Source organism: Alternaria ventricosa (genome assembly GCF_023758065.1).
Source record: "Alternaria ventricosa strain BMP 2768 chromosome Unknown scaffold_9, whole genome shotgun sequence".
NCBI lineage: Eukaryota > Fungi > Ascomycota > Dothideomycetes > Pleosporales > Pleosporaceae > Alternaria > Alternaria ventricosa.
The window spans coordinates 1,100,350-1,114,809 of NW_026055689.1; the positions used below are offsets into that span (position 1 = coordinate 1,100,350).

A 14,460-nucleotide genomic window follows, 5' to 3' on the forward strand; every position below is an offset into this window, starting at 1 on the left:
AAGCGTGGGACAACTGGAGGTGGTGTCTGCAGCAGGGGAAGGTCTTGAGCGGCGCCGAATGCCGGTAGAAACTAGCAACTGCGATGGAGAACGCGAGGTGGAGAGTACCTGAGAGATTTGTAACAAGCGCGAGGGTAGCACAACGAACAAAAGTTCGTCGCTGCTTCAGGTGGAAGGAGCAACAAGTCTTGGCGCTGCTAGAAAGAGGAGGTGAGCGTGAGTGACCAACGCTCGAAATCTCCGCGCGCCGCTCTTCCGCCCACGCTATTGGTCGCAGTGTATAGATTTGGCGTGACATTGACATAGTAAAATGCTGGGTGACTGGAGAGGAACAGAGACAGAAAAGAAGTAGTCACAAAGGATTCTGAGAGGATGAAAGCAGAAGCACGCGCGCAGTAGAGAATTACAACACTTACGTTACGATATGCTGAAAGAGGCTTTTGCTGGGATTTCTTTTGCATTTGCATTCATTTGCATCAGTGTCTCACCGCCGATGCAGCCACTGGCTGCCTAGCAAAACGTCTCTTCCCAAGCTACCGAGCGGTAAGGCCTTGAGACATACCGAGTCGAGAGGCAATCTCGCAGGCCAATAGTACTTTCCAGTGTGTAGTATCCGGAATCACAGGCTGAGTGGAGTGGGTATAATACAGATCACATCTCTCCACGCTCTACACCTTCTCTGTCTCCTTCGGTACCGACCGTATCAGCTTCATGATCTCGCTCTCATTCTCTCCAGCGACTACCAGGGTTAGCGCGAGTAGCCTCTTGTTTCCTTTGCGGATACATACCAGCTTTTCCCTGATTCCAGTCCACGACAAGCGGTCTCTGGAACGCGCTTCCGTCCGCCTTCAGCCTCCTCATGGCATCAGTCTCGTTCTCCGCCCCGCTTATAACCTTGCCTGCCGCGCCTGATCCGCCCAAGTAGTCCAAAATGTTCTTGAGCTGGTCGGTTGTCGGTGGGGCTTCTGTGACATCAAGCTCGAACTCTGTGCGCTCGGCCTTGTCCTGCGCTTTGTGGGAGCTGGCTTGGTCTTCAGTCGCATGCGCAACGGATTGTGCGTTGGCTTGTTTGAGGAGGGTGAGGACGCGAGTGGAGGCTTGGTTCGAAGGCGCGTGGAAGAGTGTCACGACGTTCTTTGCACCGTGCTGGATGGTATTAGCAGGTGATGCTGGGAGCCAATTCTAGAAGGCTCACCTCTCCGAAGAATCGCTTGAACATGTTTGCTGTTGTTGTTGTTGGTGTTGCACTGTTGATGCTCTGCAAATGGAGGTGTTGGTGCTCTGACAGCTCAAGTGGAGTGAGGTTCGGGTGTGACGTAGATCGCCGCTTGGACCTGCCGTTCCCACCGCAGTATGATCTTAAGAGATCTACGATGCAGCACTCGAGGATTGGACTAAAGACAGACAATGCAGAGCTTAGAAAGCTCTTAGCTTATAGATCTGGATGAAGGCAAGCCTACCGAGGTTGCTTCGCTGTTGATGACGGGTTTTTTACAAGCTGGACGGGCTTGTCCGCTTTTGAATGCGACCAAGATGCTATGATGGTGCCAATTCGAAGATGTGAACTAAGCTGTCACATCAAGGTTGGGACGCCGTTATATGAGCGAAACACAGCATCGTATGTCAGAGACAAGCATGGGGAGTCAGCGAACACGATACGGTGCAACACATAGCGCGCAATTCAAGATGATCAGTTGGGAACACAAGCAGCTAGAATTCGTGATGCAGCTGTGCAAAAAGCAGAATGTACATGTACGCCATGAATATGCCCCCATCATCCCAAAGTGTGGGATCATGCTGCTGCTGAGGAACGTGCCGTGGCGACGTCCGTGATTCCCACTTCCCTCTGATCCAGAGTCATAGCCTTCCTGAAGAAACCGAATTCATGACCGTATTCTCTAGCTCATAGTGCTCGTTTCGTTCGCCCTTCCTCTCGTGGTTGGCTTATGAGGTTGGGTTAGGGTTCATCTGGGACGTTTCAGCTCTTGCCCATTGTGCAGATACGCGATCTCTACTGACCTTGCGCTTGCCACCGGTCATGGTGACGTTCACGAAACGGCGGGTGTATGTGAGCCTCTTCTTGGCGCGGCCCTTGGGGGTCTTCTTCTTCTCCTGGGGCTCAACCTGTGTAGCGCGTCAGTCGGCTGTCCATATCCACATAACATCCACAATCAATCAGTCCTTCTCCTCGGGCGTCGCGTGATCGTGGTCGTGGTGTAACGTGTCGCTATCGGTTGGAGGCGCGGGTGTATCGATGGGTGAAGCTTACCTTGGGGGCTATGCATTGTTAGCAGACATTCGCATTCGTTCCACATGAGCCCAAACTTACTTTGAGACTTGACCTTTCCGGCACGGGCGAGGGATCCGTGAACCTTTCCCATATTGGCGGTTGTTGATGGGTGTGATGAGTCGTTCGAAGTTGTCTGTGTGGTGGCAAAGTCCGATTAGCGGTGTACCTCTGGGGTTTCGGATGTTGGGTGCGAGTTGAAAGTCTTGGTTTCGCAAGGCTTCGCTTTTGATGCAGGTGCAGTCGTAGGGGCGGGCGAAATACGTACAGGTTGCGGTCGTTGGGTGTTCGATGACTGGGCGGCGACGAGAGGGTCAAAATGACTCCAGGGCTGTGGACGGCGGCTCACCGGATTAGCCGAGATCACGTGTAGCGCTAGTGCATCGAGCTGTGAGCATTGAGCTCAGCCGAACGGCCACTGTGCATTCACTATAGTCACTTCCCGTAGGAAATGAATAAGCAGAGCGCATTTAGATAGCTATGCTGGTGCGGAAATCGTCATCTATTAGGTCGCTATGTCTGGATGTCCGATGAATGGGAATCTCGCCTCCACATCTACCAGAGATGATCAGATAAGATAATGCGACCCATCAACAAGTACAACGGATAACAGATCAGACACGCCGACTTCCCCAATGCCCCTCAAGCCACTATCAAGCATCGCGATAATGCTGTGTCTAGATGCTTATGGATGAGCCATCTATGTGCCCGACACGGTCATGCCATACGCAATAGACTTTACCTTTACCCTAGTCGGAGATCCCCGCCACGGTTGGGTGTCGCATGATGCGTCCCGTAGCTTCGCTCGGACGCGTCGCTGTTTGCCATCAGCCACCAACTTCACTGACGCTTCACTGTAGCGATCTAGCTCTCGAAACACCTTACTGTATCTCTATATCATTCAGATACAAGCAGTAGCAAGATGCGTCTCCAAGCTGCCCTCGCAGGCCTTATCTCCGTCACCACAGCGTCCAACCTGCCATCACCACAGCACTTCTTCGCGAACCCGTCCTCCAGCGATGGAACCAGCTTCAAGATTCCAACGGTCCACGAGTCTGCCGTTCAAGCTCGCAGGATCATGCGCCTAGAGAACATCGGCACGTTATCTACCGTCTTCCCAGACTCTCACACCACTGAGCAACGACCCTCGGATGTCGGCGGCGCGCCCATAGGCCTGATGGACTACTTCGGTGACTGCGAGTCCGACACAGGCAACCCGACCATCCTCGCCATCACCATCGCGACCTCCTTCAAGAACGTAGACGCCGGCTCCAACATCACCCTGAGCATGCGATGGCACCCCCAGGACAACAAGTGGCGCAGCCCAGCATCGCTCCCTCGCTTCTCGCTCGTCGGCCGTCTCGAGGACATTGATATGGATGCTGTCAAGAAGCTGGGTGTGACGGCTTGCTATGTCAAGAAGCACCCGGATGCTGCGTGGTGGCTGCCAGGCAATAGCATTCACGAGAGCAAGTGGGTGCGTCTCGTTGTCGAGGAGATATACTGGATCGGAGGCTTCGGAGACCGTGCGTACATTGGATGGATCCCCAAGGACGAATGGTACAGCGTTACTCAGGAGGAGATTGATGGCGTTCAGCTCCCTGGAGAGAAGCAGAGTGCGTGGAACACCCTCGGAAACTGGTTCGGAATGGGCCAGCAAGAAGACGGAGTGTTCGAGCTCTAGATTTATTTAAGAGAGACGGTGCATGATGTTGCTTAGCACCTTCACATGTGGATCATGTAGGGTGATTTAGCTGGACTTCATCATACACTGTGGGGTGCAGACCATGACTTCTGGTGCTCTTCTATATGATATCAGTTCCGACTATCACGACGGGTATTGATGCGCTACCTTTAGCTGACTCTAGCTACTTGCATGTGCAGCAAGACCATATTGAGATACGAAACTCAATTTCCTTTAGATAACTGTTCGAACCACCCGCTATTCGAAGCTTTGTATAGCTCTCATGTGAATGAAACTCCCGAGACTAGCAAAGTTTTCTTCCTTTGATGCACATAGATGTGCGCATTGTTCCGCCGGGTCTGCGGTATCTCTGCGGCGTCGATAAGAAGTTGGTGCGTGAAGTCGCCAAGTGTTGGAGCGCCGAGATCCCATCAAGCTGAGTCCGCAGCGCAACGCTCCTTCCTCCATATAATGCACACGCTATGATGACAGACGAAGTACCTAACCTCTAGCGGAGGCCACCACCTGTTCTCTGCATTGGCACCTCTATCATGGCCCAAGTTACTCGTCTTCAGAATATCTCGAAAGCGAGGTCTTGATGGCCAGCCGCCTCGCGATGGTGGAACAGCTCCTGCAGCTCCCCGCCCCCACGGCTTGTTGGCCTAGCCTCGCCACTTCTCAGCCGCTCTGACGATGTTGCGCTACAATTCACCTTTGGCAAATTCTGCATTACTGGCGATACTGACGATCGCTTCAACGACTGGGTTCGCACACAACGCACCGTTGTCAACCAAAGACTCCGCGCGGGAACCAACGACAACATGCGCCTACTCCGTGCGGTCGACATGACGTTCCACGAGTTCGAAGGCTCTTCCATACCACCATATGCTATCCTGTCGCATCGATGGGAGGGTGAAGAAGTCACCTATCAAGAGATGAGCGATCGGGTAACTGCCAAAGGAAAAGGGGTGCGATCTACTGAGGACCAGGAGCTCAAAATGCGGGCGGCCGCCACTAAAAGGAAGTCTGGTTTCAAGAAGATACAGCAATGTTGCGAACGAGCATTGGAAGATCTGATAGAGTACGTGTGGGTGGACACGTGCTGTATCGATAAATCGTCGAGCGCGGAACTGTCCGAGGCCATCAATTCAATGTATGCTTGGTATCAACGATCTATAGTTTGCTACGCCTACTTGGCCGACGTACATACTTGGCCAACATACCGAGCAGAAGACGCGGACGGGGCCTGGGCGACTGTTGGCTCCGAATACAGTGTTAGTGGAACTGGATGGTCGCGTAGAAATACTTTCTTTTTGCAGGCCCTGGAACCTATCGCGCGTGTAATGAGAAGCATGTGGTGGACACGAGGATGGACGCTACAAGAGCTGATAGCCCCATCCGAGATCATTTTCTTTGCGGCTGGGACATCGGGTTGGAGCATGATTGGCGACAAATCCACTTTGCTTGATTTGATTGTGCGAAGAACCGGTATTGAGAAGTACATACTACTTGGTGGGGACGTCTCGAAGTGTAGTGTTGCACAGCGTATGTCTTGGGCATCTGAACGCGAGACGACCAGGACGGAGGACTTGGCATATTGCCTTCTGGGACTGTTTGGTGTCAACATGCCACTGCTATATGGAGAGGGCAACAAGGCATTTCGCCGCCTGCAGGTAGGATGAAAATGTCTTTGGTTCTTTGTTGTCTCCCGCTCATTTCAGTCAGGAAGAAATCATGAAGCAGTCTGACGACCAAACACTCTTTGCTTGGCAGCTCGATTTCGAAAGCACCAGGAATGATCTCTGTGGGCCTTTGGCTACACATCCATCCAAGTTTCGAGGGGCCAGCAATTTGATGCCGAGTCTTGATGATGATCTCCAGAGTCCTTACTCAATGACGAACAAAGGCTTGAGGATCGAGCTTCCCGTTGTTCACCAGGGCGAAGACCCCTACGGATTAGCTTATCTGCATTGCGGCTACTATGACACACGGACTGCTCTACCTGTTGTGCGCCTTGGGCCACCAGGGACAAATCGGTACGCCCGCGATGCTCGCTCCATCGGACCTTTGATGACTATGAAAGTCGAGGAGCGCAAACCCACAGTCATGTTCATGAGCCAGGAGCCGAGCATCAGAGTAGAAAAGCGACGGCCTCTTCAGATAGTTCTCAGCAAAGACACTCGAGTGTTGTTCAATGAAGCCTACTGTAGTGCTAATGCTCACTCTCAAAACAGGAGGATGGACTCCAAACGAACGTACACATTGCCTCTCGACTGTCGGCGCGGCGCAATACTGCTGGTCGGTCACGAATACTTTAATCATGTACTAATCTTATTCAATATCGAGCTGCAACATGTCGGGCGATATACGTGCAAGGTTATCTATTCGGCGGACGAATTTGACGACGACCTCACGATCGAGCAAGAGAGAATCCATAGGATGGTACAGATTTTGCAAGAGACCCGTCAACGGTCGAAATACTATGCGATGGCCCAAGAGATCGACCAAGAGCCCAAATGGAGTCTGATTCACGGCGACTCTGGTCCACCCAACAACCGGACTAGCTTCGCTGACATACCAGAAAGCCGTAGGATTTTGGCAAGTTTTGTGCCACACGATGCACTCGACGGCAGAGATGAGGGATATTTGGTGCTACACGTCGATGTTCTGGATCAGTTGGAAAGTCCGCAGGAGCTGTATGAGCTGGGGTAGAACGTTTGTGGAGGGGGAAGTGAGTTCAATCGAGATGAGACCGATATTGGTATTGGCACTGAATGCGGGACGATGGGCTGTGCATGTTTTCCAACAAAGGTAGTGAATGAGGAGTGTCTGGTCTGTTCTCATCATGCTCTCGTATAGACGAACGAGACGATAGGCTGGAAGGTAGCTTGTGTATAACTGCATCTTTCCCATGCAGGTACTACCATCCCTCACTGCGCCCTGGTCAGTCGGAACACATGTTTTGCCTGGTCGATATGCACGCGGTGCACATTTCTTCCGCTATATGGCGCCTACGCTCCCGTTTCTCTGCCCTATGTTTACTTCCCAGATCTGGCCGCACCAATCGCATATGCTTGAACAACATTTAGATATGCTCACTGAAACTTATGCGCAACAGCCTTTACAGAAGAGATGCAGTTATGAAATGGCCTCAAAAGAGGACTTGAATGACCACATTATTACAATGTAATACATGGTAGATTGAGGGAACTGATACGAAAGTGCTCTGTTGCATCATCAGACCATACAAGTCGAAGGACTACGTTATAATCACACTGATCGATGACCATGGACTGCTTCCGGGCATCAGATACTGGATATGGGTCTCTTCGTCTGGCATGCACTGTCGCGAGCTACCTGCATCTACCTGCACCATCCTCACTATGTCTCGGTCACTTCATCCTTGTCTTCTACCTCGTCCACGCTATACACAGTTCTACCGCTAGATGGCGCCTACGCCCCTTTCTTTCTGCACCGTCTCCCTGCACTACGCCAGACCTCACCGAAGCACAGCTCCAAAGCAGTCGGCTCTTTCCCCAGACACAAATCGCATAACGCCGCATCGCATCAAGCTTGCGTCAACACCACGTGTCTGCTGCGCCGTGCTTGCGTGTACAGCTCGATAGATCGTACGTTCTTCACATACGGCCAAATAGGACACATATCGAGACGTGCTCACATCCTCTCCAGTCCGCTCGGCTTCACAACAACGCATTCGCCCCTTCGCGGCGTATTAGTAATAACGATCGGCTGCAAGTCAGCGCAGTCAGGTCACTCGACCTCAACGCCGCTCAGATCTGTGCTCTTTGCGGCTCTTCGGTCGGCAAGTTCAGCCGGTATACTTACGGAGCAGCTTCGTGGGGACTCTACGCGCCCCATCGGCAAGGTCAACCGATACACTTACAGAACAGCTTCGCACTCTTTCGGCTTCAGCCGGTACACCTAGGAAATAGCTTCGCGGGATCTCCTCGCGACTCTTCGGCATATTCAACCGATAGACTTCCTTCGCAAGAACTCTTCGCAACACGTCGGCAAGGTCAGGCGGTACCCCTTACGGAGCAGCTTCGCAGGAACTTCCTCGCGATCCACATGTTGCGCTGAGTGACTTCGAGTAACCTGGAGCAACCTAGTCGATGGATTCACGAGGCCACCCGCTCCTTCTCTTTCTCGGCGAGCGTACGCATTTGGCGATAGCTGACAGCCTCACATTCGCACACCGCATGGTCTTCGCATCGCGTAGGCAACAAGTGCGCTGGCGCTGGCGCGGAGGAGTCGTGCGCGCAAGGATGACGATAGAAAAATGACAAAGGAGAAGACAGCCCTGGATCGACGATGGAGAACGTGTTGTCTCGATGAACTACTCAACATTACCATCGCAAGCTTACCAAGCATCCTCCATGTAGACAACAGCTTCATTGTCGCCCGAACAACCGCATGATTCATCTACGCCCCTTGGGCAGCGTCTGTACCTGAGCGTGCGCGCAACCAGGTCAACCCCAGCTTTTCCAAAATCCTCGGTCGTTGCTCATCCACGTTGTGTGCCTGATGTTGACAAGGAGCTTCCCAGCAGCGACAAAACCACGTGGCCCGGCCGTTCCTGCCTGAAAAGGACCTACTACACACGTCCCTATAACAACCATAATATGATCCTTTGAAAGGCGGTGACGTGGTGCATCCCAGTCGCATGAACGCCGCACAAGCGCGGCACGAAGATGAAAGGGTAGAGCCTGTGAATCCTTCGGTCTGATCATCAATCACGTTGCAAACAGGCATCATGCTGGTAAAGATTCTCTACGCGAGATGGACGTGAACCATGGGACAACACGAAACAGTCTTGCGCGATATGCGCGATTCTAGTTCCCGCAAGCCAGCCAAACTCAATCGCTGCTCGTCGCTCAATGGCGAAACTCTCTTTCGGCGATGTCGTCATTTGGTAGCGAGAGTGGTAGTGAGGCGATCCCGAACGGTGGATGCCCAACGCTGTCCCTAGCATCAGGTCCCGGAACGAGGCACAAGGAGAATACGAAGGTGATCCGGCGATGGCGGCATGGCGCAATGGTACTTTCCACGAGTCGGCCCTTGGATGTGATCACTTTTGGCTGACTCAAACGTTGTTCCGGGAAGAGAGTGAGAGTGTGCTGAGTTGGACGATGCGGGTGTGCAGGGACGAGCCTCGATGTTGGCTGGAAGCTGGGATCATCCCATCTCTGATCGTCCGCACGGCTGCATCACTCCCCAAGAAGCCTTAGTCCCGGAGCATTTGCCCGCCTGGCGCTAGAATGCGGTTCGTGTACTCTGGGATGCGAACGGGCAAAGGGTGGGCGTGGGCGTTCGCGCGACGCGGAAATTGGGCGATCACAGCTGTCAGGCTGGGTGTCCTGGGTGCAGCTATGACTCTGGCAGCATGCTGGTACACTGTGGATGCTCCGACGGTTTGGCCTGTCTCGTCGCAGGCGCAAAGGCTGGTATTAATGTCCGAGATAACTGATATCGGCTTGGGGCTCGTTGCGGGATACGGTGCTTGCTGATACTCACCGCCACGTGCTGCCAGCACGAATGCGTTACAGATATCCACAATAGCACCGCCGTTGTTGGCATAGCTGCCATAGCTGTCGGCACTTGGGATTCTCACAAAGACGGCGCAGACGGGTGTCGATCGCGGTTCTTTAGGCAAATCTTCGCGTCTTACCATGACAGTGGCATCACCTGCTCTCTCTGTCGGAAATTTCGGACGAAGCTCGCGGTGATGAGAAGGGGTCCTGGTCGACGGCAGGATGCGAGTCCAAGGTCCCTGCTTGACTGCCTTGTCATGAATAGCGGAGAGGAGGAGGGGCAACGGTCGGTGTTATGGATAATTCCGTGCAAACCTCCTTCTCGAAGGTCTGGCGCGCAGGGATCATGGCTGATAGTTTAGAGTGCTATTCGCAAGGCCGCGTAGGGCGGCAGTAGTAACAATCTCGCAACAATTTCGCGGGCAAGTCGCCCAGCCATGATAATCTAGGGAAAGATTACCTGGAGCAAGATTGCATGCATCCGATGATAGAGCGCTCTGAGCCGCGCAGCTGCAGAAGTAGGTGTTGGAGGTTCTGCGTGGTGGTGTTATTCCGAGAACGTCTTCATCCCACCAAGAACCATCGCGCGTTTGGTACCGACGCAAAGGTTCGTTGATTGGTGATGGTGCTTATTAGAAGCAGCGCTGAGTGGCTGTTATTACGAAGGTACCCCTCCCTCGGTACCTTCGATACTTGACAGCACCAGTCGTGACGGCAAAGTGGTACGATACGTTCCCTTGATCGCCGCTGGGCGTGCGCATCGGTTCTTGGTTGTCGGAATTGATAGACGCATGGTGACAGCATACGTTGGCGCACTGTTTTCTGTAAGCGGGTGCGCGCAGCAATAGGATTGTTGTGTGGCTGGGGAAATCGTAGGCGTAGGCTTTGTGTTAGATGGCTGCTTAGATCCTCCCCTGCCGTCGCCGTATGGCCCGTATTGTCAGGCTCATCAATCTTCTCGTTCTGGATGCGCCATGATTGCAAGCGAGATGGAACTAGAACCTGAGACACTTGCGCAAAACCAAGATGATGCGCAGATCTTTCGCGAGCACGATCCAAGGGCTTGAAGGGGCGCTCCGATCCACCTGCACCAACAACCCGATTGGCAGGAACCGTGTGCCAGCTCGAATCAAGGGAACTGCTAACGAGGCGGCGCTCCTTCATCTCCATCCCGCGATTGCTTTTTGTAGTCTTGTTCAGCGGCCGTCTTCGCCTAAACTTTATCACACCTCCGGCAAGTAGCACACTCTCCGTCATCAATGCGCACGGGAGCTTCGAATTGCTTGTTGGGTTTCAGGGCCTCGACCGAGGGGATTGCTTTTCGCCGTTCTGTGGGGAGACAATGCGTGGCGGCGCTCTGTGCGGTGTCGTGTCCGTTGCGAAGGATTCAAAGGATTCATCCTCCGCCAAACGGATAGACGAGTGGACAGGGGTCCCGGAATCAGACCATTTGTTTTCCTTTTGACGGCAGCCAGTGAGCCAAACGCAACCGACCTCACTCAATGTTGACGTCGGCCCCTGGGTGGAGAGCCCGCATCGACGAGTTTGGTTAACGAGCCGTTACCGTTACGATTGCCGCCGCAATGCTGGTTTCAGTATTATTGAAAGCACGACTTTGTTATTCCGTGATATCCCACATGGTTTGATGAGAGACCCGGGGTTCGGAGAATAGTTAAGTGACGATCGTCGCTCAAAGCTCATGCGTTCATGTGCTGGAACGCCTGCGGGAGGATGGGGCCAGACTATGTTGGCAAGCCACATGCGATTCCGAATAACCGCTGTATGCTGCAGCCGAACATCGGACCTGCGCTGAGCGTTGTTGAGGGCATGCCATCAAGCCCTGAACAGACGGCTCAGTATAGAAGAAGCAGCAGCATGCAAGCATAAGCGACGTTTGGCAACCACGTTTGGAGTAGAATGCGGACTTTTGCATTACGGAGAAACTTGTTCCCTAAAATCAGTCGATTATCGGAGAGGACATGGGCTAGCTCAGAGTCAGTGGCACAGTATCGCCTCCACGCCTCCTAACTGACGGCGCATGACAGTTGACTCCGTGTACACCTTCAGCGCATTCGCTTTGTTCCAGAGTGGGATTCACCGATCGACACGGTAATGGGCTCGGGAAGACGTGCCTCTGAGCAAATGCATATTTTTATCCATATAGACCGTGGCGAGGCGGAATGGTTCGATAGTCCGGACTTGGCTTCATGGACAACCATTTTGGGGTCCACAGATGTCGTTTACAGAACGATATGGCCTATCTGGGAAAGAGTGGGCGGGTAAATGTCTCCTTGAACTTGAGCCCTGATCATAACGCAGTGCAATAAGCATCCAACGTAAGATTGACACGGGAGATGCCCCAGTGACTCCAACGATCTGCAGGAATCGAGAAAATCGTTATGACTGCTCGTATAGTCCAGGAAGATGCGGTAATCCCAGAGATGTATCAACTACCGTGGGGTCTTGCCGGGTTGGAAGCGTGGGCAAGCAGCTTGGAAGTCATGGCGACCGATGGCGAGTTCCTCTCGCATACGGATTAATTGTTACGCGAAGACGGCGACATGGATAACCCGTCACGAACGATCTATGCGCGCTCGACGTGTCGTAAGTGTCAAGTGTGGCTCTGACGTGTCCGGTTTCCACTAGGTTTAGAAGGCGACTGACATGCAATGCGAAACATCGTTTCGCTCAATAAATCCACAACAACACAGGCAATAGCATGAACGTGACTGGATTTCGTAGACAGTATTGATTTGATCGGTTTTGGCGCACTGTGGAGCATTGAATTCGCTCATGCAGGATCCCTACTATAATACAAGAAAATAAGGGCGGCTTGCTGGACTAATGCCATGCGCCTTGATGCGATAGCAAACAGCTGACCGGACTAGAAACTAAAGTTGACTGAAGGTAGCGTACATTATCGCAGTAGTAGCGATATAGGATATCGTTGGTGACACGAGAAAGAAACTCCGGTGAAATGCATGACACGATGGGAAGCGCCCGAAACGCCGATGCGTGAAAGTGGTATCGTTGGCAAGATGCGGCTGAACAAAGCATTTCGTGGGTGGAGACCACTACATGGTAGGTCAAGGCTTGTCAGGCCGATTGCGTGAGACGGTTGGTGAGGGCTCTTAGCTCGTTATGTCGTCAGGGTGGTACTGGAAGCCGCGTGGCAACCTCGCTCGTGTCGCTTCATGTTGCTGCGCACGCTGAAAGCTTTGCCACATCCAGGCTGCGGGCACTTGTAGGGCTTCTCGCCTGTGTGACTGTGGCTGTGGATGCGCAGGCTGCTTGGCCGCGAGAAGGCTTTGTTGCAAGTCGAGCAGATATACCGATCCTGAGACTGGGGAAACTGAGACTGGCTAGAGGTGCTAATGTAGTGGTGGTGTTGCCATGGGTTGGAGCCGTTCGAAGCCGGGCTGGGCACAGGAGCCGGCAGGGGTATCGAGTGTGGCTGGAAGTTGGAAGGAAGCGGGCGCTGCGCATACATGGCAGTACTGTTGTAAGAGTGCTGCTCAGGCGAGTAGAATGAAGTCGAAGAGGCAGCGCCCGGTGATGACTGATACGGAGACTGGGCATAGATGGAAGTACTGTAGGGAGACATGGAGTGCGACTGCAGCGAATCGCGCTTCATTGGAGGCATCGATGAGAAGGACTGGCGTTGCTGGTGCGGCTCCATGTTGTTGAGCGAGCCGCCGACGAAGTAGGGCGCGGAAGCAGCAGAGTGGTTTGATGCAGCCGAAGGAGACTGGGTACCGTCGTGCGCCACGTCTGGGTGCATTGGCGGTGTCGGAGGCAGTGTCATCCTGGGGTTGCTCGGCGCAGGCACTTGAGCGTAGACGGTTTGTGATGGTTGCTGCATGGCTCCTGCCCCTCCCTGCTGTGCCTGCCTTAGTTGCGGTGATGACGACTGGCGGTGTTGCGACTGGGGACTTTGGGAAGCTGCGATGAGTCAGTATGATAGTGAAGGAAGGTGCAATGATTGGCGCCTACCTGTCTCGGAAGCGGCCTTGTCGTTCCCAGTAAACTCGAGGAGACTTGAGATAGATGGCAGTGAAGGCTTCTTCTCCTCTGCTGGCGGTGATGGCGGCGACTGTGGCCGTTGTTGCTGCGGTTGTGGTTGGTGTGTGTATTGTTGGTGTTGATGTTGCTGCTGCTGCTGTTGTTGCTGGCGGTATTGCTGCTCGACCTGAGGTTGAGATGGAGTATGCACGGGATATGAGGAGGCGGCAACACCCGACATGGGGAAGGCGCGAGGTTGCGACTGCTGGAAGTAGGCCGGGTGCTGGAACGACTCGCGCTCCCTAACGCTGCCGTGTACCATACTGGCGAGATGCATTGCCATGGAGGAGGTGGTTGTCACGGGTCACAGCAGTGGCTGCGTAACAAGAGAGAGAGAGGAGTGGGTGAAGGGAGTTGGATGATGACGAGATGGAGAGTAGTCAAGGCGACGGGTACAAGCAGATGTAGAGCCAGGAATTCGGGCCTGCAGCATTCAAGTACGGTGTCGAGGGGATTGGCGAGATTCAGCACGAAGCCCGTTCGCACCGTAGCGTCGTCAGTGGGCCTGTCGTTCCCTGTCCAAATTGCGTTTGAGCGGGCGATGAGGCGGCGGACCGTTGTCAAAAAGCCCACGTCCCACTCGAGTTAGCCCGAGACGCTCAGTCCCTTGCAACGGCAATGCAGATGACAGACGGACGAGGTTTAGAGTGAAGATGTGCACGCCCCGTAGTAATGCCTTGGCCGAGCGATCCGCCCACGCATCCCAGACGTGCCAATCGACGCTGCACCGGCGCAACAGCGCTTTTGGGACAGCCCAGGCAGGGGCCCTGGCCGCGGTGCCAGGACAGGCCACTCTGCACTGCAGATCGACCGTTCCAGGAGATACCTGAGGAGAATCCTCGTGGGCTTGTCGGAAGCAAGTAAGCTGCAGAGCC

The 14,460-nt window shown here is 53.7% G+C and overlaps 4 protein-coding genes across 4 annotated transcripts; 1 reads left to right on the forward strand and 3 right to left on the reverse strand.

Moving 5' to 3' along the window:
• Nucleotides 1–668: 668 nt before the first annotated feature.
• J4E93_006035 (uncharacterized protein) lies at nucleotides 669–1,219 on the reverse strand (the record flags this gene model as incomplete). The annotated part of the gene is made up of 3 exons (XM_049343953.1): nucleotides 669–739; nucleotides 789–1,146; nucleotides 1,196–1,219. 3 exons carry the CDS (start codon nucleotides 1,217–1,219, stop codon nucleotides 669–671), a joined length of 453 nt encoding a protein of 150 aa, XP_049199186.1.
• Nucleotides 1,220–1,944: 725 nt separating this feature from the next.
• RPS30A (ribosomal protein S30A) lies at nucleotides 1,945–2,381 on the reverse strand (the record flags this gene model as incomplete). Its single annotated transcript, XM_049343954.1, has 4 exons — nucleotides 1,945–2,124; nucleotides 2,270–2,277; nucleotides 2,330–2,336; nucleotides 2,373–2,381. The coding sequence occupies 4 exons, from the start codon at nucleotides 2,379–2,381 to the stop codon at nucleotides 1,945–1,947; spliced, it is 204 nt and encodes a 67-aa protein (XP_049199187.1).
• Nucleotides 2,382–3,209: 828 nt separating this feature from the next.
• On the forward strand, nucleotides 3,210–3,971 carry J4E93_006037 (uncharacterized protein; the record flags this gene model as incomplete). Its single annotated transcript, XM_049343955.1, has 1 exon — nucleotides 3,210–3,971. The coding sequence occupies one exon, from the start codon at nucleotides 3,210–3,212 to the stop codon at nucleotides 3,969–3,971; it is 762 nt and encodes a 253-aa protein (XP_049199188.1).
• An 8,691-nt stretch (nucleotides 3,972–12,662) lies between these two features.
• Nucleotides 12,663–13,847, reverse strand: J4E93_006038 (uncharacterized protein; the record flags this gene model as incomplete). The annotated part of the gene is made up of 2 exons (XM_049343956.1): nucleotides 12,663–13,465; nucleotides 13,517–13,847. 2 exons carry the CDS (start codon nucleotides 13,845–13,847, stop codon nucleotides 12,663–12,665), a joined length of 1,134 nt encoding a protein of 377 aa, XP_049199189.1.
• Between the last annotated feature and the right edge of the window lie 613 nt (nucleotides 13,848–14,460).